This window comes from Gopherus evgoodei, chromosome 4 (genome assembly GCF_007399415.2).
Source record: "Gopherus evgoodei ecotype Sinaloan lineage chromosome 4, rGopEvg1_v1.p, whole genome shotgun sequence".
In the NCBI taxonomy this organism is placed as follows: Eukaryota; Metazoa; Chordata; order Testudines; family Testudinidae; genus Gopherus; species Gopherus evgoodei.
Window position 1 is genome coordinate 45,210,398 of NC_044325.1, and position 23,365 is coordinate 45,233,762.

At 47.9% G+C, this 23,365-nt stretch overlaps 1 protein-coding gene across 3 annotated transcripts in view; it reads left to right on the plus strand.

Annotated features, from left to right (window-relative positions):
• The first annotated feature begins 18,528 nt into the window (after nucleotides 1-18,528).
• NEK9 (NIMA related kinase 9) overlaps nucleotides 18,529-23,365 on the plus strand; it is a 39,381-nt gene continuing 34,544 nt past the window's right edge. For 2 of the 3 annotated variants that reach the window (XM_030559117.1, XM_030559118.1), the window contains exons 1-2: nucleotides 18,529-18,882; nucleotides 22,325-22,502. In XM_030559117.1, coding sequence (XP_030414977.1) covers nucleotides 18,694-18,882; nucleotides 22,325-22,502 — 367 coding nt within the window. In that variant the 5' untranslated portion in view covers nucleotides 18,529-18,693. Of the gene's footprint in view, nucleotides 18,883-20,168; nucleotides 20,269-22,324; nucleotides 22,503-23,365 lie in introns of those variants that run through there. The other variant, XM_030559119.1, reaches the window with a different exon arrangement.

Consider the following 23,365-nt stretch of genomic DNA (forward strand, 5'->3'; position numbering starts at 1 on the left):
AGCAAACCCCATCAGACAGACAGTGCCAGACATCTTCCACCCACCCATTCTAATTGAACATGACTAACAATTCCTACATTATTTAGACAGTACATAAACATTTTACCTAGAACTGCTTTAACTCAGATATAGCCTCATATATTCCATCTCTCTTCCTATGTCAGGGCAAATTCTATGCTCCGTACAGAATACCTACCTTGGCTGCTCTGTTTGTTGTTATGAAATTAACATCTTACACCATATCACACATCTCCCAGAAGACATCAAAATGTGTAAGAAATAACCACAATGTGCAACACCTGTGTTTTGTTGCATGCTGTGCCATGACTGATGGTAGATAATGTTTTTTAACTAAAACATGTTAAAGACATTTTCTTGCTGAGTGAATCAAATAAACCAATCTGTTAGAGAAGGGTAGTGGGTCCCTACCTGGGCATCTCATGGAAAGATAAGGGTTTGGAGAAAGAGGGATGGTTCCTGCCAAGGGTCCCCAAATTCACTTAATGTTGGTGGACACCCCTTCTGAATTAACTTGGTTTAAGCTGACCCTACTTTTAGCTTCCTTTGTTACTGCCTTCACCAGCACGTGCCTTCCTGAGGCTCACAAGGCCCTCAGGCTCTGCTCCTCTCTCCCTCTACCCTTAATGAGCAGAGAGAAGCCTCTGAGAGTGGTAACTTAACTGCCCTGGAGCGGATAGTTGCGGTTGGGGAAGGAGGGCATGGGACCGATGCATTTTTCACAGGAGGAGAGCAGGAAGTAAAGAGAGAATGGCGCCTATTAGCCTGTGAAGAGCACAGCAGTTCAGGTCCTACTCTGCTCTCTGCCTTTTCCCCTCTGCCTCCCTCTGTAAAAATGTATCATCGTACCCAGTTGCTCTCCCCCTTCTGCCTACCCAAAACAACCACGGGCATCCTTCTGGGCTTGTTTCCTTAGAGGCTTCTCTCTCCCCCTTAGAAGGGAGGTGGAAAGGGGAGAAGGGGGGCAGAAAGCAAAATGCACTGTAGAAGCCTGGGACACTTGAGTTCCCTGCCATACCAAAAATATTAAACTGGTATTAGTCACCTAGCACAGAAAGAACGAGCAATGAGAAAAAAAGGATCAATGTATGTATGATATTTGGATGGTTTAATATGAATTTTTATATTATAAATGGACATTATAGTGAGAGGCAATTTAGAAATACCTAAAGATTACATCCTGTATCTGCATTACGGTAACAGATTATCTCCACACTTTGTTTTATTAACTAACATATGTGGCATATAGCTTAAGCAATACTTAGGTTATCTGGCAACCTTAACTTTGAGCTAAAGTTTTTAGCTGAAAATGTCCTTTTGTAGGACGGGGGTGCGGAGAGGGGGAGAGAGGAAGAAAGCAGCAGAAGATACTTTAGGAGCTTAAGCTGATTTCAGTTATAAAGTTATATGTTGATAAAACTTTGTGTCAGAACGAGACTTTAAATGAATTATTTTCAGTGTGTAAAGGGGTATATGTCTAAGTCTTTATGTACTGAAACGAATTCAGTGTATAAATTTTGATGCAATTGTAAACTCTTCAGGGCATGTTTGATGTCCTCCTGTGTGCTTGAGGTAGAATGGTAGAGTGATTTCAGTTGGGGCCATTGGGTGCTACCTCTATACAAATAATAAATAAAAAGAATAAATGTGAATAACACTCCTGCTGAAAGGGCCTCTTGAATTTCTGCGCTGTTTGCTAATTCCACATAGATGGGTTGTAGGTGTTAAAAGCAACTATAATTTTTCTGCTGAATTTACAATTTTGACTTGGATTCCTGTGAATGCTAGATATACTTTAGCCAAACATAAGTTATTGTGCTCAATACAGGGGTAACTGGGTGAAATGTAATGGCCTGTGTTATATAGGAGGTCAGACTAGATGGTGTAATAGTCCTTTGTGGACTTAATCTCTATGAGCCTATGAAATACTGGACCTAAACCTTTGTGTTGGAGGGTCTTAGCTTTTCCCTCATTTTAAGTGGACACTCCTTTCTTCAGGTACAAACAATGTAATGTGCTCCTCCTAGTGAATCGAGTACATGCAGTAGTTTCTGTACATGAAGTGAAAGGCATGGAGCTTTAACCTGCACCAGACTCAAATCCTGGTAGATGGTGAGGACTCAATATTTCAAATTTTATACTGGCTGAGGATGTTTGTGGCAGTTTATGGGGAGGAAGACCAACCACCTTTCAGCTGATTGTCTTTTGTACAAAATATTATCTGTGTAAGTCTTCATACACAAGTATTTTTTATTGCATAAGGGTAGAGGTTTGTCGGTATAATGTATATGATTAATGATGTCATTACATAACTGACACCTTAAACCGTACTGATCATCAGGTGACCTGCCTTGTTTCCCACCTTCACTATCTAAAATGACATCTGAAGTCCAAGGTCTTTGCTCTTCACATTAGCTCTGTTGCCAGCAGCGCTGCTAAGCTAACCATGGACAGATACAGAGCAAAAATGCTCTGCATATACTGGGAATGCACAGACTAGGAGCACCAGAGTTATGGGTCACAGGAGAAGAGTGGCAATGAGGAGCAGGGGGCTCGCTCAGTGCATGCAATTTTATGTCCAATGTTTGCCAGAGTCCATTTGATTAGCAGCTTTCCCTGTGTCGCTAAGGATAAAAGATACCAGGTATATTTAGTATATAGAGGTGAAATATAAGAATTAATGTTGTAACATAGGCCCGAGGCCTGTAAAACAACCGCTTAGCTAAATTAACTATGACCTAAATATTTGACATAAGCCTCTAACCAGTAAGTGACCCTAAATCACAAGTTGTCACAACATAGCAATGACCCTATAGCACAAGATGTCACAAACATGAACGACACACAGAAAACTTGAAACTCAGAAGTCTTATGAACATAATAGAGTGTTTCCCATCAAACCCCTCTCACATCTACACTTTTAAACAATGGAGTGGCACCATGTTGAAAATTTTTCATGTTGGCCTTCGGGAGGAGAAACTGGTTTGTTTATATGCCAATAATGCCCAGAGGTGCCAGTCAGGATTGGAGTGCTATTTTGCTTGTAATTGCACAAACAGATCTGTCCTTGCTCTGAATCACTTGCCATCTAAATTGGAACAAGATGTAGTGGGAGGGTGTGGAACAAACCACATGGTGAGGGGAACGATAAAGTTGCCAATAATAGGAACACGAGTTGCATAACTTACTTAAGTTTACAATTTGGAGTGTGTATGTAGATAGAGAGAGAGATATAGATATCAAGGATCATTAAAGGCCTGTTGGTGATTCTTTAGTTTCACTTGTTCACTTCTCTCTCTTTTTTTAATTATACTGATTAAGGATGCTAATAAACTTGTTTTTAACATTTTCATATTAAAAGTTGCCTATTTTTGGTTTTATAGATAAAAATGTACAGAATGTTTGTGTGAAAATGCCGTTTATGTTAGACATAAAACATTAGTAACATACCCAGATTTTTTAAAAGGCTAATTTTTAAAGTCCTGTAATTTAAAACAAATAATAATGAAATAAATTAAAAGGAAAAAGGGAAATAATCTTTACTATAGTCTGTGAGTGGTTGCAAAAATGTTAAGGCCAAGAATGTTTCCGGAGTTCTAGGTCAATACGTGAAAATGAGGCCTAGACTGGAACCTTAACTATGAAGAGACTAAAGGCCAAAAGTGAAATCCTGGCCCTACGAAATACACAGGCAATGTCACTGGGGCCAGGAGCCCTCCAGAGTTCATACACTAACTGTGATGTGTGCATATATTGCAGTTTGCACAAGCACATGCACAATGAGCTATTTACACACCTAAGGCAGTCTCAGCATTTTGGGAGATTTGTCCCCCAGCCCCTCCACAAATCCCAGTGCTGGGGTGGAGGATGGGAGCCACAGTATAAGGAAATGAAGTTTTCTGTTGAAAAAGAACACCATGAAACTCTCAACACAAGTCATCCCCGCCCCTCGCCCTCCAACTTTCAGAAGTGGTAATGGAGCCTGGACCTCAGCCCTATGTGGAGCATCTTTGAGCTCTAATACACTCTAGGACCCAGCCAGCTGGTGTGTCCAGAGCTCTTTGCTATGGCATGTTCTGCTGTGGGTCTCCCTCAATTGCTTTTATTTAAGTTCAACTTTATTTAAATAATAGAATAATTATGTGATGCTGGCATACCCAGTGCCAGCTCAGGCCACTGTCGTTAGGCCTCACTGAACCCTTACAGATACATAGCTGGAAACCAGTGTTGCTTACCTGTGTGTTAGGTTACTAAAACAGATATTAGCGTTAAGACAATGTGTTTAGATTTTATGGAACACTTGTGGGATGTTTCATGTACTAATCCCACTTACAATGTCTGTATCTCATATTATAAATGATTGCTCTGTAACTATAAAAATGTATGTGATTTTTTGATGTAAAGTGACCATCTATCACATAATCCATCTTACCCGGGTGGCAAGATGAACTGGAATGTTCAAGGAGACTGTCTGTGACTTCATGATAAAACTGCTACAGTGTTTTTGGAGTTCACATTTTTTATTGGATTGGTGAAACAATTATAGAATGAACCACCAGTCTGGGGTTTCTGCCCTGCCTTTTGATAGTCTGTCCTGAGATTGGCACTCATGGTCATGAGACACTCCAGCCAGTGCGACACATTAACTGGGCCAAAGAATTAGAATGACTCCATAGCCTAGTGGTTATTGCATTCATCTGACAGGGGGCAGATCCCTGTTCAAATCCTTTCTCCTGCTCTGGAGACGGGGGGGGGGGGGGAGTGGTAGTTGAATGACGGGCCTCCCACATTCAGAATGAATACCTTCTTCACTTGACTAAATGTTATGACAGTGGTCCCCAACGCAGTGCCCACGGGCGCCATGGCGCCAGCGGGGGCATCTTAATGCGCCCGCATCCTGGCCCCCAGGAGAGCACCTGCCAAAATGCCACAGTGGGAATGCCTCTCGATGATGACACTTGTCGCCAACAAGTGATGTAATCGAGAGGTGTTGCCTCCGAATTTCAGTGGGGACGCCTCTCACTGACGCCACTTGCCGTCGACAAGTGATGTCATCAAGAGGCGTCGCCACCGAATTTCGTTGGGAACGCCTCTTGCTGATGTCACTTGTCGATGACAAGTGACGTCATTGAGAGGCATCACTCCCGAATTTCGGCGGGGACGCCTCTCGATGATGTCGCTTGTCGACAGCAGGTGGCATCATCAAGAGGCGTTGCCGCTGCATTTCGGCGAGTGCTCTGCCGCCGCTGTGGTCCTTCGGCTGGCACCCGCCAGCTAAAAAGGTTGGGGACCACTGTTATAAGGGATGGGGGTCTCCCTCCCCACTTGTATATGAACTTGCCTGAAGGGCCCAATCCAGTAAATGGCTTCCCAGTACACATACTCTATCACGCCCCAGAATACAACTTAGGGAGCCAAACACCTATCTTCCCCTGGTTCATGAATCACAGAGAGCACTTCCCTGAAACCTGTACTTAAGCACCCCTCTCTGAGAGAGGGTCAGGGCTTAGCATACTCTACTTGCGTGTGTGTCCCATTGGTTAGCTTAAGCAACTCCCTGCCTACTGTGGTGGCTTTGTGGATCACATTCTAAGGTACGTATCTCCCCATTCATTGTACAGAAACCTAGGTGCCTAATTCAGGCTTTGTGGATCCCAGTAGTCTGCCTGTGATTTTCTAGGCACCTAAAAGTTAGGTACCATGATGCTCATCCATTCACATAGCCATCGCAATGTAAAATCCTAGTGAAGATAAAGCACTGTAGTATTTGCCTTGATGTAGCTAGTGGAGATCAAGTCAGGCAGGGAGAGGGGCATGGGTTTAACCTGCACTAGTTATATCGAGGTATAACTCAACTTGCCTTTGCTAGAATTTTACATCACAACAGCTATTCCCAATACAAAACCACAGCTTTCTGTAGTGAAGACATAGGCTCTGAGGATTGCACAGTAGCTGGGGTTATCTGACTCTTGAGAATATTAAAGAGACAAAGTGAGTGAAGTAATATTTTTTATTGGACCAACTTGTTGGTGAGAGAGACAAGCCCTCGAGCCACACAAAGGGTATGTCTACAATACAACTGCTAAAGCAGCAAGGCTACGGTACTGCAGCCGTGCTGCTGTAGTGTAGACACTTCCTACATTGACAGAAGAGGGTTTTCTGTCAAAATAATTAATCCACCTTTCTGAGAGGCAGTAGCTAGGTTGACAGAAGAATTCTCCAATTGACCTAGCCACATCTACAGGGAAAAATAGGTTGACTTAACTACAACAGACAGGGTGCAAAATTTTTCACAGAACTCAGTGACACAGCTTGTTTGGTTTAATTTTTAAGTGTAGACCAGGCCTAAGGCTTGCATAGCTTTTTGCTTATCTTTTGGTGCATTTCCTTTTGCCATCTGAGGTGGATAGATGTCCGTTACATTTTGTCATTTTAAACACTTAAGTGTTTTACAGGATTATGAGAGTTTGCTTTACTTTGTAAAGAATGTTTTTAATGCAGTTTATAACACATGAGCTGTGTGGCTCTCAAATGACAAATGAGTAGTGTTTTGTCTTATGCTCTCTGTTGGCCCATTCCATGACCTTTGAAACAGCTGATCCTGTGATTTTGCTGCAACAATAAAATGATTGTATTCATTTGTGTTGCAAGTGGTCAGCATGGTCTGTCATTGTTCATCGCCCTACCCCTGTATTTTCAATGTTGCCCAAACAGTCTCTGTCACGGGACTGATGGTAGCTGGGTAGCATTCCCAGTGCTCATGGCTGCTAGGGTCACACGCACAGCTGATGCCTGTAAGAGTTGTTGTTTCCTTGAGGCCTCATTTGATCTGTATTATTTCATTTTCTCATACTAGTGACTTAGACGTTGAATAACTTCCTCCTGGGAATTGTTACACAAAAAGAGCTGCTACTGAACAGTTCTCACAAAATGTAATCTCATCTCCTTGGTAGTTTTTTCTCTCTTATTTTCTTTCTATAGTTCATCACCTTGAGGTATCTTTTCCCTTGAGCTGTTGAATCATGTACAAACTAACCTGTGTGATTTTGTATAAACAGCATCAGGGGAGGTTTCATGTTGCATTACAGCTTTATAGAAAGGAACTCTCTCTCCCTGTTTTGGGATGTGGTGCCTCAATAGGTGCAGCACAAAACCTTTGCTGCCATATCACACTGTAGCTCCTGTCTGCTTTTCTGTAAACCCTCATCATTTTGGTCTCTTTCACCCACTCCTGCTTCCCAGATTTCTTCTTCCCATTCAGTGTCTCATTTAAGGATAATTTTCCGCCAGGTGTGTCATGGTATAAATCCCCACTCTGAACAGAGTCCAAAAGATGGGGTACCAGCATAAATTCCTCTAAGCTTCATTATCAGCTTAGATCCTGTAGTGCTGCCACCAACCAGGACTTGGAGTGCCTGGTACACTCTGGTTCCCCCAAAACCTTCCCTGGGGACCGTAAGACCCAGACCCCCTGGATCTTAACACAAGGAAAGTAAACCCTTTCCCCCACCGTTGCCTCTCCCAGGCTTTCCCTCCCTGGGTTACCCTGGAAGATCACTGTGATTCAACTCCTTGAATCTTAAAACAAAGGGAAATGCACCTTCCCCCCTCCTCTTTTCCCCTCCCCAAGAGGTAATACAGATTCAAGCTCCGTGAATCTAAAACAGAGGAAATTCCACCTCTCCCCCTCCACCTCTCTCCCACCAATTCCCTGATGAGTACAGACTCAATTCCCTTGAGCCTCAACAAGCGGGAAAAAAATCCATCAGGTCTTAAAAAAGAAAAGTTTTTAATAAAAGAAAGAAAAAAAGTAAAAGTTGTCTCTGTAATTTAGATGGTAAATGTTACAGGGTCTTTCAGCTTATAGACACTTCCCCCCAGCACAAATACAAATTAAAATTCTTCCAGCAAAATACACATTTGCAAATAAAGAAAACAATCAAAAAGACTAAACCGCCTTCTACTGGTACTTACTATTTGAATAGAAAATTAGAGAGCCTGTAGGTATGTCTGGTCACTCTCAGAACCCAGAGAGAACAGACAAACAAACAACACAAAAGAAAGACTTCCCTCCACCGAGATTTGAAAGTATCTTGTTTTCTGATTGGTCCTCTGGCCAGGTGGTCCAGGTTCACTGCTTGTAACCCTTTACAGGTTAAAGAGACATTAACCCTTAACTATCTGTTTATGACACGCCCCCCAAATCGCAGACAGTGGGGAACCTCACTGGCGGTGATTTCTTCCTAGAACTTTAGAATAAACAGATTAATACAACACATGCACCTTTACATATACTACTAAGAATGTAAACTACAAGACTTTTTATATTTTAAGGACAATTTTTAACCGGTGGATTTTGGGAAACTTTCAAGAGAGAGTGCATCAGCTACTTTGTTAGAAGCTCCTGAAATGTGTTGAATTTCAAAATCAAAATCTTGGAGAGATAAACTCCGTCGAAGAAGTTTTTTGTTGTTCCCCTTGGCAGTATGAAGCCACTTTAGCACAGCATGGTCGGTTTGTAGCTGGAACCGCCATCCCAAAACGTATGAGTGTAGCTTTTCCAGGGCGTACACAATGGCGTAGCATTCCTTTTCACTGATGGACCAGTGGCTTTCCCTCTCAGACAGTTTCTTGCTGAGAAACACGACAGGATGGAAGTTGTGATCCGGTCCTTCCTGCATTAGAACTGCTCCTACACCATGCTCAGATGCATCTGTGGTTACTAGGAATGGTTTGTTAAAGTCCGGGGTCCTTAGCACAGGTCAGACATGAGCATCGCCTTAAGCTGGGTAAAGGCCTTCTGACACTCATTAGTCCACTTAACTGCATTCAGCTGGGTCTTTTTGGTCAGGTCGGTCAGTGGGGCAGTGATTTGGCTGTAGTGTGGTACAAATCGCCTGTAATACCCGGCCAAGCCTAAGAAGGATTGGACCTGTTTCTTTGACTTTGGGACCAGCCACTTTTGGATAGCATCCACCTTGGCCTGTAGGGGGTTTATGGTTCCTCAACCCACCTGGTGTCCCAGGTAAGTTACTCTGTTTTGGCCTATTTGACACTTTTTGGCCTTAACAGTTAGTCCTGCCTGCCTGATGCGTTCAAAGATTTTCCAGGTGTTCAGGCCATGAATCTGAAAAAATGGCCACATCATCAAGGTAGGCAACTGCATATTCTCCCAATCCTACTAGTAGACCATCTACCAGCCTTTGGAAGGTGGCGGGTGCATTTCGCAGCCCGAAAGGAAGCACATTAAATTCATACATCCCCGCATGGGTGATGAATGCTGACTTCTCTTTGGCAGGTTTATCTAGCGGTACTTGCCAGTACCCCTTGGTTAAGTCTATTGTAGAGATGAACTGGGCACGTCCCAACTTCTCCAATAGCTCATCAGTGCGTGGCATTGGATAGTTGTCTGGACGAGTTATCTCATTTAGCTTACAGTAGTCCATGCAAAAGCGTATTTCCCCATCTGGTTTGGGTACCAGAACCACTGGAGATGCCCATGCACTGTTAGATGAGCGGATTATACCCATCTGTAGCATGTTTTGGATCTCCCGTTCTATAGCAGCTTGGGCATGAGGAGACACCCGGTAGGGTGGGATTCTAATTGGGTGAGCATTACCTGTGTCAATGGAGTGGTATGCCCGTTCAGTCCGTCCAGCGGTGGCTGAGAACAATGGGGCGAAGCTAGTGCACAGCTCCTTGATTTGTTGTTGCTCTGGGCTTTAGGGAGGAATTGGGAAATGCTATGAGGTAGTTAACAGCTCCCAGGCGCTCCTGAACCGTGAATGGCCCTTCCTATGATGCTTCCATCTTATCGGCCTGTTGCATCTTCAAGACCATAACCTGGTCTCCTACCTTGAAGGAACGCTCCCTGGTATGTCTATCATACTAGGTCTTTTGCTCTTCCTGAGCATCCTTTACGTTTTCTTTAGCAAGGGCTAAAGAGTGTTGGAGGGTGCTTTGTAGGTTGCTTACAAAGTCTAGAATGTTAGTTCCTGGAGAAGGCATAAACCTCTCCCATTGCTGCTTTACCAACTGTAATGACCCCTTAACCTCATGGCCACACACAAGTTCAAATGGTGAAAACCCTAAATTGGGATGGGGTACGGCCCTGTAGGCACAAAGCAACTGCTGCAACACTAGGTCCCAGTCATTGGAGTGTTCATTCATGAATTTACGTATCATGGTCCCCAAAGTTCCATTAAATCTCTCCACCAGGCCATTGGTTGGTGGTAAGGGGTGGCAACCAAGTGATTCACCCCATGAGTTTCCCATAGTTCTTTCATGGTCCCTGCCAGGAAATTTGTCCCTGAATCTGTAAGGATATCGGAGGGCCAACCTACCCTAGCAAAAAGGTCTATTAGGGCCTGGCACACAGCTTTAGCCCTGGTGTTGCCTAGAGCTACTGCTTCCGGCCATCGGGTAGCAAACTCTACGAAAGTCAGTATGTACTGCTTTCCTCTGGGGGTCTTTTTTGGGAAAGGACCCGGAATATCCACAGCTACTCGCTGAAATGGGACCTTAATTATGAGGAGTGGCTGGAGAGGGGCCTTGACCTGGTCTTGGGGCTTTCCCACTCTTTGGCACACCTCACAAGACCAGACATACTTGGCAACGTCCTTGCCCATCCCCTCCCAGTGGAAGAACTTCTCCAACCTGTCTTTGGTTCTGTTCACCCCAGAATGGCCACTGAGATGATCATGGGCTAAGCTTAAGAGCTTTCCCCGGTACTTAGTTGGAACCACCAACTGTTTCTGCAGATTCCAGTCTTCCTGGTGTCCACCAGAAAGAGTCTCCTTGTATAAAAGTCCTTGTTCTATAACAAACAGGGATCGGTTAGAAGAGCTGAGAGGCGGTGGGGTGCTCCGTGCCGCCGCCCAAGCTTTCTGAAGGCTGTCATCTGCTTCCTGCTCAGTCTGGAACTGTTCCCTTGAGGCTGGGGACACCAGTTCTTCCTTAGACTGGGGACTTGGGCTTGGTCCCTCAGGAAGCGATGTAGGTGATGGGGCTGTTTTCGTTGCTGGTGAACCGCTCTCCACTGGTGCACCAGGTGGTATTTCAGGCTCTGGCTGAGCCTCTTGGGCATGGTTGTTTGCTGCTTCTGCCAGTTCAGGCTCGCTGGCACCCTCTGGCGTTGGGGTCGAAGATGGGTTTGCAAACGCTGGCGTCACTGCCGGCAATAGTTCTGGTGCTGGTTGCTTTTCCAGTTCCTGGTTTGGGACTCCTTGGAGGCACTGTGGCTGTTTCAGTCGTTGGTAAGGGATCCGGGTCCACTACCTCTGTCTGGGTCTCTGGTAACACAGATTGGGCCCCTGTGGACGGCTCAGGAACAGGGATGGGTCTGGAAGCTTGCCTGGTTTGGCTGTGTGTAACCATTCCCACCCTCTTGGCCCGCTTGACCTGGTTGGCCAAATCTTTCCCCAGTAGCATGGGGATGGAATAATTGTCATAGACTGCAAAAGTCCACATTCCTGACCAGCCTTTGTACTGGACAGGCAGTTCAGCTGTAGGCAAGTCTACAGCTTGTGACATGAAGGGGTAAATTGTCACTTGGGCCTTTGGGTTGATGAATTTGGGGTCCACCAGGGATTGGTGGATAGCTGACACTTGTCCCCCATGTCTCTCCACACGATAACCTTCTTTCTGCCCACTCTCAAAATTTCCCTTCGCTCCAAGGGTATTTGAGAGGCATCTGGGCCTGGGGATCATTGGTGTGATGGTGCTGTAATGAACTTCACTCGGTTGGGGTTCTTGGGACAGTTGGCCTTTATATGTCCTAGTTTATTACACTTAAAGCATCGCCTAGCTGACTGGTCACTGGGCCGAGGTGGGTTACTGGAGACTGGTGAGGTGGGATAATAGGTAGTCTGGGGCTTTCCTTGGGTTGTAGGTGGGGTCTTGGGTTGCCCTCAGTTATAGGGTTTATTGTCGGTGTGCCCCCTGAGGTATTCGCTCCCCTTGACAGTAGCTTTTTTCTTTTCTGTCACTTCCATCCATTTGGCTCCAATCTCCCCCGCCTCGGTTACAGTTTTGGGTTTCCCATCTAGGGGTATGTCTACATCTACAATTTTGCAGCGCTGGTTGTTACAGCTGTATTAGTACAGCTGTATAGGGCCAGCGCTGCAGAGTGGCCACACTTACAGCAACCAGCGCTGCAAGTGGTGTTAGATGTGGCCACACTGCAGCGCTGTTGGGCGGCTTCAAGGGGGGTTCGGGGAACGCGAGAGCAAACCGGGGAAGGAGACCAGCTTCGCCACGGTTTGCTCTCGCGTTCCCCGAACCCCCCTGCAAACCGCAGGGAAGGAGACCTGCTTGCACGGGGGTTCGGGGAACGCGAGAGCAAACTGGGAAAGGAGACCAGCTTCGCCGCGGTTTACTCTCGTGTTCCCCGAAACCCCCTGCAAACCGGGGAAGGAGACCTGCTTGATTACCAGACGCTTCCGCAGGTATGCTGGGATACCTGCTTATTCCACGGAGGTCAAGAAAAGCGCTAGTAAGTGTCTACACTTGATTACCAGCGCTGGATCCTCTACACCCGAGACAAAACGGGAGTACGGCCAGCGCTGCAAACAGGGAGTTGCAGCGCTGGTGATGCCCTGCAGATGTGTACACCTCCTAAGTTGCAGCGCTGTAACCCCCTCACCAGCGCTGCAACTTTGTGATGTAGACAAGCCCTAGGATGTACCTTTCTATTTACTCAGGGACACCCTCTAAGAACTGGTCCATTTGTATTAGGAGGCGCAGCTCGTCCATATTGTTAACCTTTGTTCCTGATATCCAGGCCTCATAATTCTTTCCAATGTGTTAGGCGTGTTGGGGGAATGACACATCTGGTTTCCATCTTAGGGCTCTGAACTGCTGACGGGCATGCTCAGGTGTTATTCCCATTCTGAGTCTGGCCTTGGTTTAAAAAAGTTTATAATCGTTCATGTTTTCCTTAGGCATTTCAGCCGCCACCTCTGCTAAGGGTCCACTGAGCTGTGGCCTCAGTTCTATCATGTACTGATCTTCAGGGATGTTGTACCCATGGCAGGTCCTTTCAAAATTTTCTAGGAAGGCCTCAGTGTTGTCACCTGCCTTGTAGGTGGGAAATTTCTTGGGATGTGAAACAATAACTGGTGAAGGGTTGGTAGGGTTGGCTGGAGCATGCTGCCTGGCCTGCGCTAATTCCAGTTCATGCTTTCTCTCTTTTTCCCTCTCTTCCCTCTCTTTTTGTTGCTTTTCCATCTCTTTTTGTTGTTTTTCCATTTCTCGTTGGTGTTTCTCCATCTCTCGTTGGTGGGCCGCATCTTTGGCTTCTTGTTCTCTTTTGTGGGCTGCCTGTTTGGTTTTTTCTTCTCTTTCTCTCAACTCCACCTCTTTTTCTCTTATTTCTATTTCCTTCTGTTTTCTTTCCATGTCTCGCTTGTGGTCTGCATCTTTGATTTGTTCCTCTGCATACAGTCTTGCCCGTTCCTGTTTCAGTGCGTCCTTGGTAGTCACGGTTCCTGCTTTCTTGTGTTGGGGCGCCCTCTGGTGTTTACTGCCTAAAATGCTGCTGCTTTGTTGCCTTCTTAGGGTTGCTTAGCAACAGTGTCTTTTTTAACACTTTTTAACTAGCCTTTCCTGATAGAGTTAAAAAAAAAAGTAACTCTTTGATTTGCAAATACGCTTTGCTGGTCTCTGCTATTCACAGCTTAAGCCTGCTTTGTTTAACAAAAGACCCTTGTTAAACTTGATGTCTTTGCCTTCAGAGTACTCAGAAGGAAGAGAGAGGAAAAAAAAAAACGTGCAGACTTGCTTTTAAAACCCCCCTTCTCTCTGCTTATAAGCAGCTAGCAGAGAAAAAAATAATAATAATCTTACTGGCTTTTCGATTCCATCTTGCCCACACACTGCCACCATGTCATGGTATAAATCCCCACTCTGAACCTTAGAGTCCAAAAGATGGGGTACCATCATGAATTCCTCTAAGCTTAATTACCAGCTTAGATCCTGTAGTGCTGCCACCAACCAGGACTTGGAGTGCCTGGTACACTCTGGTTCCCCCAAAACCTCCCCTGGGGACCGTAAGACCCAGATCCCCTGGATCTTAACACAAGGAAAGTAAACCCTTTCCCCCACCGTTGCCTCTCCCAGGCTTTCCCTCCCTGGGTTACCCTGGAAGATCACTGTGATTCAACTCCTTGAATCTTAAAACAAAGGGAAATGCACCTTCCCCCCTCCTCTTTTCCCCTCCCCAAGAGGTAATACAGATTCAAGCTCCGTGAATCTAAAACAGAGGAAATTCCACCTTTCCCCCTCCCTTCTCTCTCCCTGTCTCCCACCAGTTCCCTGGTGAGTACAGACTCAATTCCCTTGAGCCTCAACAAGCGGGAAAAAAATCCATCAGGTCTTAAAAAAGAAAAGTTTTTAATAAAAGAAAGAAAAAAAGTAAAAGTTGTCTCTGTAATTTAGATGGTAAATGTTACAGGGTCTTTCAGCTTATAGACACTAGAGAGAAGCCTTCCCCCCAGCACAAATACAAATTAAAATCCTTCCAGCAAAATACACATTTGCAAGTAAAGAAAACAATAAAAAAGACTAAACTGCCTTCTACCGGTACTTACTATTTGAATAGAAAATTAGAGAACCTGTAGGTATGTCTGGTCACTCCCAGAACCCAGAGAGAACAACAGACAAACAAACAACACAAAACAAAGACTTCCCTCCACCGAGATTTGAAAGTATCTTGTTTTCTGATTGGTCCTCTGCTCAGGTGGTCCAGGTTCACTGCTTGTAACCCTTTACAGGTAAAAGAGACATTAACCCTTAACTTTCTGTTTATGACAAGGTGTATTATATTAGCTATACTTTACCAAGTTGAATTTCATTCTGTTTCTATATTTCTAGATACTTTTCATTTCTCTGTCATTGGTACTGTCTGCAGTTCCCTCAATTTAGTAACATTTACAAACTTCATTAACATGGTGTCTGTCCCTTTTGAAGATAATCAATGAAGACATTAAATAATACTATTTCTATCAATGGATCCATCCATATGAGTCTTCCTATCCAAATCCATTTGAATTAATCTTTTAATTAAGATTTTGTGGGACATAGCATAGAATACTATTCTTCACCAAACTCCAAACATATTCTAATGTAAATAATTTATTCACTTTTTTTTTTTAAAGCAAACAGGTCTGTCCGACAAGACTTATTCTGTATTCACTGCCAATGCTTCTTATTAATCATAGTTCCATTACTCTCCAGTCTTCAGATTCTGCCATTCTTACATGCATTGATTAATATCTTACTATGCAAGTGGTCCCACTGATTTGAGTAGGACTACTTGTGGAGTAGGGCAATGCTCAGTGTAAGGGTGGTAGATGTTTTGTGATTTTATTCTCTATTTGTTCATCATTTTATGGACAGAAGTTAAATTTACAGGACAATATTGGACAGGATTACTCTTTGTGTGTGTGAAAAGGGGTACATTGATTTTCCACTTGTCTTCCAGTATCCTGCTCCTAACTCCAGAACTATTACTCTCACTTATGTCTTCATTTTGCCAGATCCCTTCTTCATGATGCAGGGACAAGGAGTGCAAGATACTGACCTATTCAACTGAGTACTGTATATCTGAGCTTTTACACACTCCTGTCAAAATCCTTTATTTATGAAGTTAAAAATGTGGCACTACCATTTTTCCTTTCTAGAAGACACTAGCTTTGAAAGACAGGACAGACAGAAGAGAAGAACTTCATGTGGAAAAAGTTATGTCATACAGCAAATGAATTTTGATGGGCAAATTATTGCTCTTTTAAAAAGTGTTTATAATGGAAATGCTGAGTAGCTCTTTAGCCCTAGCTGCATTAGCCAGCACCATAATCATGTCACATTCTAATGCGCAAAAAAAAGCCTCTCTATTTTCAAACTGAGTGACACAGACAATACTAAGCAGAGTTTAGTTGCCTCATTTATTTTGGGGAGATTTATATTTGAACTCCCAAAGTCTTTTGTGTGGTTAACGTCAAATAGCCTAAAAATGAACATATTCCTGGCATTAATCCATATTTTCTTATATTTAACTACAATTATCTGAGAATAAAATATTAGTACGATAGATTGTTTACATTTTTATGGGCAGAGAAACTCTAGGGCAGCATTTCCCAAACTGTGTTCCATGGAGCACTAGTGTTCCGCATGATGTAAATAGGTGTTCCATGAAAGACACTTGCACTTGATTTTTGTACTACTTTATATGCATTTTCCAGTTAGAAATTGTTAGTTCAAGTTGTTTTATAAAATAAAATATATTTGAGCATAAATAACACAATTTTTTTACCTGAGAACCAAACAACTACAAAATAATATTATAAAGCTAAAAAGTGTTCAGTGGCCAAAAATAGTTTGGGAAATGCTGCTCTAGGGTTAAAATCATTAGTACTTCTTATGACAGAGGGGCTATTGCAGCCTTAGGTCTAAATATTATTTATGGGGCTGCTCACAGTAAGTTTACTTTGTCTTGGGTAGAGAAAGTCCAGAATGCAGCCATGTATTTCTGATTGGAGTGGTCTGGCAGAAGCATATTGAACTGGGCTGTGCTTCTGCACTGGCTCCCTCTGCTGGTCACTATTTGCAAAGCCCTGAATACCTTTGATCCAAGTTACTTTTAAAGGCTGCCTCTTCATCAAGGCTTCCCTGCAGTCTATCTGATCAATGGCCCTCTCTCCAGCAAGAGCTTGAAGCTGGTTGTTTCTGGCATTCAGGCCTGGTGGAGATTTTTTATTTAACCACGTGACAAATTTGTGAAGAAGCACGAGCCTGGCCAGGCATCAGTGGTGCTGTGGGGAGGCCTGGCCAGGCTCCCTCCCCAGAAGGCGGCTCCTCATTGAGACGGACGAACACAACCAACCGAGAACCCCCGAGGCCTAGGAACAAGCCATGATGGGGAAAGGAACAGCCCTAGCTAGAGGGGCTAATGGAGCCGGACTCCAGCAACCCTCCGCCCCCAAACTACCCGCGGGCCACAGAGATCTCCCAGGCCCCCTCCCCCACCACAGCTGTCTTCGCTTCCCAATCGCAGAGCCCCCTGGAGTGCTCCCCCAGCCCCACAAAGCCCCCTATAAGTGCTCCCCAGCCCCCGAATGCTGACCCCACAGCCTCTCCCTCACAGAGCCCTCCTCGATGCTCCCCCAGCCCAGCCCCACAGAGCTCCCTCTGAGCGCTCCCCAGCTCCCGAATGCTGCCTGCAGAGCCTCTCCTCAGAGCCCTGAACACCCCCCAGTCCCCCTGAGTGCTCCCCCACAGCCCCTCCCTCAAGAGCCCTGAACACCCCCCAGTCCCGAGTGCTCCCCCCACAGCCCCTCCCTCACAGAGCCCTGAACACCCCCAGTCCCCCTGAGTGCTCCCCCACAGCCCCTCCCTCAAGAGCCCTGAACACCCCCCAGTGCCCCCGAGTGCTCCCCCACAGCCCCTCCCTCACAGAGCCCTGAAGACCCCCCAGTGCCCCGAGTGCTCACCCCACAGCCCCTCCCTCACAGAGCCCTGAACACATCCGTCCCCCAGTGCTCCCTCCACAGCCCCTCCCTCACAGAGCCCTGAACACCCCCCAGTCTCCCCGAGTGCTCCCCCCACAGCCTCTGCCTCACAGAGCCCTGAACACCCGCAGTCTCCCCGAGTGCTCCCCCCACAGCCTCTGCCTCAGAGCCCTGAACACCCCCGAGTGCTCCCCCCACAGCCCCTCCCTCACAGAGCCCTGAACACCCCCGTCTCCCCGAGTGCTCCCCCCACAGCCTCTCCCTCACAGAGCCCTGAACACCCCCGAGTGCTCCCCCCACAGCCCCTCCCTCACAGAGCCCTGACCACCCCCTCAGTCCCTCCGAGTGCTCCCCCCACAGCCTCTGCCTCACAGAGCCCTGAACACCCCCGAGTGCTCCCCCCACAGCCCCTCCCTCACGGAGCCCTGAACACCCCCCAGTCTCTCCGAGTGCTCCCCCACAGCTCCTCCCTCACAGAGCCCTGAACACCCCCGAGTGCTCCCCCCACAGCCCCTCCCTCACAGAGCCCTGAACACCCCCCCAGTCCCTCCGAGTGCTCCCCCCACAGCCCCTCCCTCACAGAGCCCTGAACACCCCCGTCTCCCCGAGTGCTCCCCCACAGCTCCTCCCTCACAGAGCCCTGAACACCCCCCAGTGCCCCCGAATGCTCCCCCCACAGCCCCTCCCTCACAGAGCCCTGAACACCCCCGTCTCCCCGAGTGCTCCCCCCACAGCCCCTCCCTCACAGAGCCCTGAACACCCCCCCAGTCCCCCCGAGTGCTCCCCCCACAGCTCCTCCCTCACAGAGCCCTGAACACCCCCGAGTGCTCCCCCCACAGCCCCTCCCTCGCAGAGTGCCCTCTCAGCGCCCCCCCGGAGGCCTGCCCAGCCCTTCTCCCTCCGAGCCCTGTCCTAGACGGCCCGCCAGCCCACCCCCCCCGAAGGCTCCCCCTCATGCGGGTGCCCGCCGGGCAGCGGGAGCGCGCAGGTCACTGCGGCGGCCGGAAGCGGTTCCGGGACGTGCGGGAGCCAACATGGAGCCTGTCGGGGCTGCGGGAGCTAGGGGAGGCCGGTGAGGGAGGGGTCCCACACAGAGCGGGCGCGGAGCCAGGGACGCTCCCGGTCTCTCCTGCGAGTGCCCGGCCCTGCGGCGGGCGGAGCTGCCCGGACCATGTCCCTGGGCGAGTACGAGCGGCACTGCGACTCCATCAACTCCGACTTCGGCAGCGAGTCCTCGGGCCGGGGCGGGCCCCGCGCGGGCCCCAGCCTGGGCGCCGAGCAGGAGGAGCTGCACTATGTCCCCATCCGCATCCTGGGCCGCGGCGCCTTCGGGGAGGCCACCCTCTACCGCCGGACCGAGGTACCGCCAGCGGCTGCGCCCGGACCGCGGCTCCCCGGCACGAGGGTCCCAGGCCTGAGGGCGTAACCGGCCCCTGCTGTCCCTGGGCGCTCCCCAGGTGCGGCCCTGAGCCCGCGGGCAGCAGGCGGCCGGCCGCCTTCTCCGCCGCCAGGGCCGCGCTGCAGAGGAAGCGGTGGCCCAGGCCAGCCCGTTGCGCTGTGGAGGCGACGCGGGCATGGCTGGCTTGGCACAGGCTCCTACCGGTGGCAGAGGTTTCGGTCTCTCCATCAGCTGTGGCTGGAAATAGGGATCCTGCGCGCCCTGCCTCCGCTGATAAAGCCCCGCTACTGCAAACCGTCTTGCCCAAGCCAGGGCCTGCTTCCTAGACAGGGGACCAGCATGGGCTCCGGCCACACCTCTCCTGCTAACTGGTATCGCAGTGAGCTTCTGCCAGTTCACTTCCAGCTCTCTTCCGCTCTTTGTAGGGCACTGGGATGGCAGAGAAACTGTGGCCTGGTGTATGCTGAAATAGCCATAGAGCTGAGCATTTTCAGCGTAATGTGGAATATTACCGCCCAAAGCATCCAACTCCTGCAGAAGTCTTCTATAGGCATTGAACAGGAGGAGTTGCAAGATAGGCCACTGGTACTCCAGAGAGCGCCCTTGGGAAAATAGTAGTTCTTTAACAACAGCTTCTCAGTTATTGCTGAGAGAGAGAAGCTAAACCACTACAAAGTTGTGCCATATGCCTCTGCAGGAGCCTGCATGCACATCAGCGACATCGGCTGGTCAGTGGTATCATAGATCTAATTATTACGATGTGTACCATGGTAAGGCAGATATCTTCAGTCATAGGTATCAGTACAGTTTCTGTGCCATACCCAGGCCTGAAAGCTGATTGTTTGGAACAGGAAAGCAGAGGAATTGAGATGCTGGCAGCATGCCCTATAATAATCTGTTCAATTTTCTCCCCCAAAATAGGAAGTTAGGGCCCAAGTGATGAAGATGTTAATGTCAAGCAATTTTTTTTGAGCTGGAGTCTGGCTAGTGCTCCTTAGAGGATTGTTGGCCTTTTGGCCTTTCAGATTTTCAAAGTGAGGAATTAAGAATCCCTGCCACTAACATACCTAAATTTTTCTGCTGCTTTCATCAGTTATAACAAATACGAGGCTATCCTGCAGAGCTGACTGAAGCTCCCTTAGTATGTTCACAACCTCTGTAAAAACAGAGGAAACTCAGCCACAGAAACCAAAGCGCTCTCTTCTCCCTTTTCAATTAAATCCATCCAGATTCCTTTTTTCGTTGCTGCTGCTGCTGCTGCTGCTGCTGGCAGAGAGAAACACTTGACTCCAGTTATCGAATTGTCTTTAGGATTTATTACTTCTGCTGGAAGAAGGGGACAACTAGGTATTGTAGCATGGGTGACTGGGGACAAACGATGTTTCACCAAGGCATTGACAGAATGACCCAATGAATGGACACAGGGCCGGCTTTAGGCCGATTCGCCCGATTCCTGGGAATCGGGCCCCGTGCCTAAGAGGGCCCCGCGCTTTAGGCGCCTTTTAAATTTTTTTACTTACCCTGGCTGCGGTCTGCTCCGGGGTCTTGCCTCTGACCAAAGCCCCGGCGGGAGCACAGCTGCCCCACAGCCCCGCTCTCTCAGCTAGAGCTCCGTCCGGAGCGCCGCAAGCCCCGCGGCCCCGGCTGGCGCTCCGTCCGGAGCGCCGCAAGCCCCGCGGCCCCGGCTGGCGCTCCGTCCGGAGCGCCGCAAGCCCCGCGGCCCCGGCTGGCGCTCCGTCCGGAGCGCCGCAAGCCCCGCGGCCCCGGCTGGCGCTCCGTCCGGAGCGCCGCAAGCCCCGCGGCCCCGGCTGGCGCTCCGTCCGGAGCGCCGCAAGCCCTGAGCCCCCGGCTGGAGCTCCGGGCCTTTTAAATAGCCCCCAGAGCCCTGGGGCAGCAGGGGGCTCTGGGGGCTATTTAAAGGGCCAGGGCTCCAGCTGCCTCTGCCACCCTGGTCCTTTAAATAGCCGCCAGAGCCCCGCCGCCCCCATATATTCCCCAGGGCTCCTACAGCTATTTAAAAGCCAGCTGCCTCTGCTGCACCCCCTGCCCTGCCCGCACCAGTCCCGCCCACCGCTGCCTGCAGCCAGCTCTGCACCCCCTGTCTGCAGCCAGCCCCTACCAAACCCCCTGCCCTGTTTCCAGCCAACCCCTGCCACACACCCTTGCCCGCACCAGCCCTACACTGCCCGCCCTGCCCTGTCTCCAGCCCACCCCTGCTGCACCCCCCTGCCTGAAGCCAGCCCACCCCACACTCCCCTGTCTCCAGCCAGCCCCGCATCCCTTGCCCTGCCTGCAGCCAGACCCTACCTCCAGTCAGCCCCTGCCCTGCCTCGAACCAGCCCTATGGCCACTGCTGCCCTGCAGTTGCCAGCCCTGTAACCTGCACACCTGCTTCAATGAGGGGAGCAGGAAGCAGCGGGGACCCACACATGTGCAGACCCCCAGGGAGTGGCGGGGACCCACCCACATGTGAAACGGCAGTCATTAATAACCAATCAACAGCATATATGATGCAATGTACATAATATACAATTTTATTATTTATATAGTTATGGAAAGTAAATAATACATGGAAGAAATGGAAGGCTTTTTTTTACACTTTTTTTTCTTTTTAAGTCATCCCTGCCAGGGCCCGCCGAAAGTGTTCGAATTGGGCCCTGCACTTCCTAAAGCCGGCCCTGAATGGACAGTATAATTCTACAATTGGGTGGGTCTATAAGGGCAGACTGTTACAATTCTCTGTAGCTCCTCAAGTCTCTGGATAAACTGGCTCTGGAGTAGTGAGGAGCTTCTGAGGGCCAGTGCTCTTTCACCATACCCTACATTAATGCTTGTTGGGAAAATAATGGATTATAGCAGATTTGTTGTTTTCCTGGGGAATGCACGATGTGTTTGAGTTTGTGCAAGAAAAAACAACCACCAAAAGACAATTAAAAACCTCCTATTTCCCTATAACACTTTCCTTGATAAGTTCTTAATTTATTTTAAAACAAGAGAGCACTAGCCAGCTAGAAAAAACAGCTACATATAGTGATTTTTAGCCTCAGAAATAGAGAAACTTCAAATTAATTCTGTGCAAAAGCTTTGCCTGAATCATAGAATATCAGGGTTTGGACGGGACCTCAGGAGGTCATCTAGTCCAACCCCCTGCTCAAAGCAAGACTAATCCCCAGGCATATTTTTGCCCCAGATCCCTAAATGGCCCCCTCGGATTGAGCTCACAACCCTGGGTTTAAGCAGGCCAGTGCTCAAACCACTGAGCTATCCCTCCCCCTCACTGAAAGCTGTAAGCGGGAGAAAGTGTGTTTATCTTTCATAGAGGTTTAATTTCCTGACTCAAGGGTACATGTTGTTCTTTACCTTTCCCAGCAATATGTTTTAATTAAGAGTCTTTGTATTTCAGGATGACTCGCTTGTGGTGTGGAAAGAGGTGGATCTGACCCGACTATCAGAAAAAGAGCGTCGTGATGCTTTGAATGAAATAGTTATCCTTGCTCTGTTGCAGCATGACAACATCATTGCCTACTACAATCATTTCATGGATAACACCACACTGCTGATCGAGCTGGAATACTGTAATGGTGAGATCCCCAGTCCCACTTGCAAAAAGGAAGGTGCTATGCAGCTCTGGAGCAGAATCTGCTGGAGCATTAACTGTATTTCTTAGTATCTTCTAGAGGGAAGAGGAAAAAAGCCAAATCTTGTAGTGCAGCTGGAGAAAGGGATATTGGGGGTCTGTGGCAGGGTGCCAAAAAGAGAAGCTAAGTGATCAATCTAGGTCATTCCAGAGACTGACTAGTGATTGTGAGCAGATGGAGCATTGAAAGAAGTGGAGGTATTGTTAATACAGAGCTTTAAATATATCTCCCACATTTGAGCATGTACATAGGTCTTTCTGCACTGTCCTCCTATCAGGTCATCTGCTCCAGCTTCCTGCCAGTACAGGGCATGTCTCTGTTTTAGGGACATGGCCAGAAGACACAGCACCTTTATAAATGAGTAATTTCTTTAGCTAGAATTACAACCAGGGCTTGAAAATCCTCCTGTCCAGGGTAAGCAGGAATCTTTCCTGGGCATGTGCCATCAGCTTTTGTAGAATCTAAATCTTCTGTTGGAAAAAACTTTTCTAGCCATTATGGTTGTGGAGAGAACCTTGCAAACGTGAGCCAAGTTTGAACCAATGCAATGATAACTTCCAAAGTCTGAAAAGAGATTGATGGTGGGGTGGTCAGCAGATACCACTGTTGGGAGAGGGGAGCGGCCAGGCTATTACTGCTGGTAAGGCAGCTGGGAGAAGAGAGAATGTGCAGCTGCTACTGTTAAGACCAGAAAGCTCTGGATGGAGCTACTACCTCCACTCTCTGGAGTAGGGGGCACTGTGGTGTGGGAGTCCAATCACCCCAGCAGATGACTATGTGAGCTTGGGGCCTTCCACTAACACTAC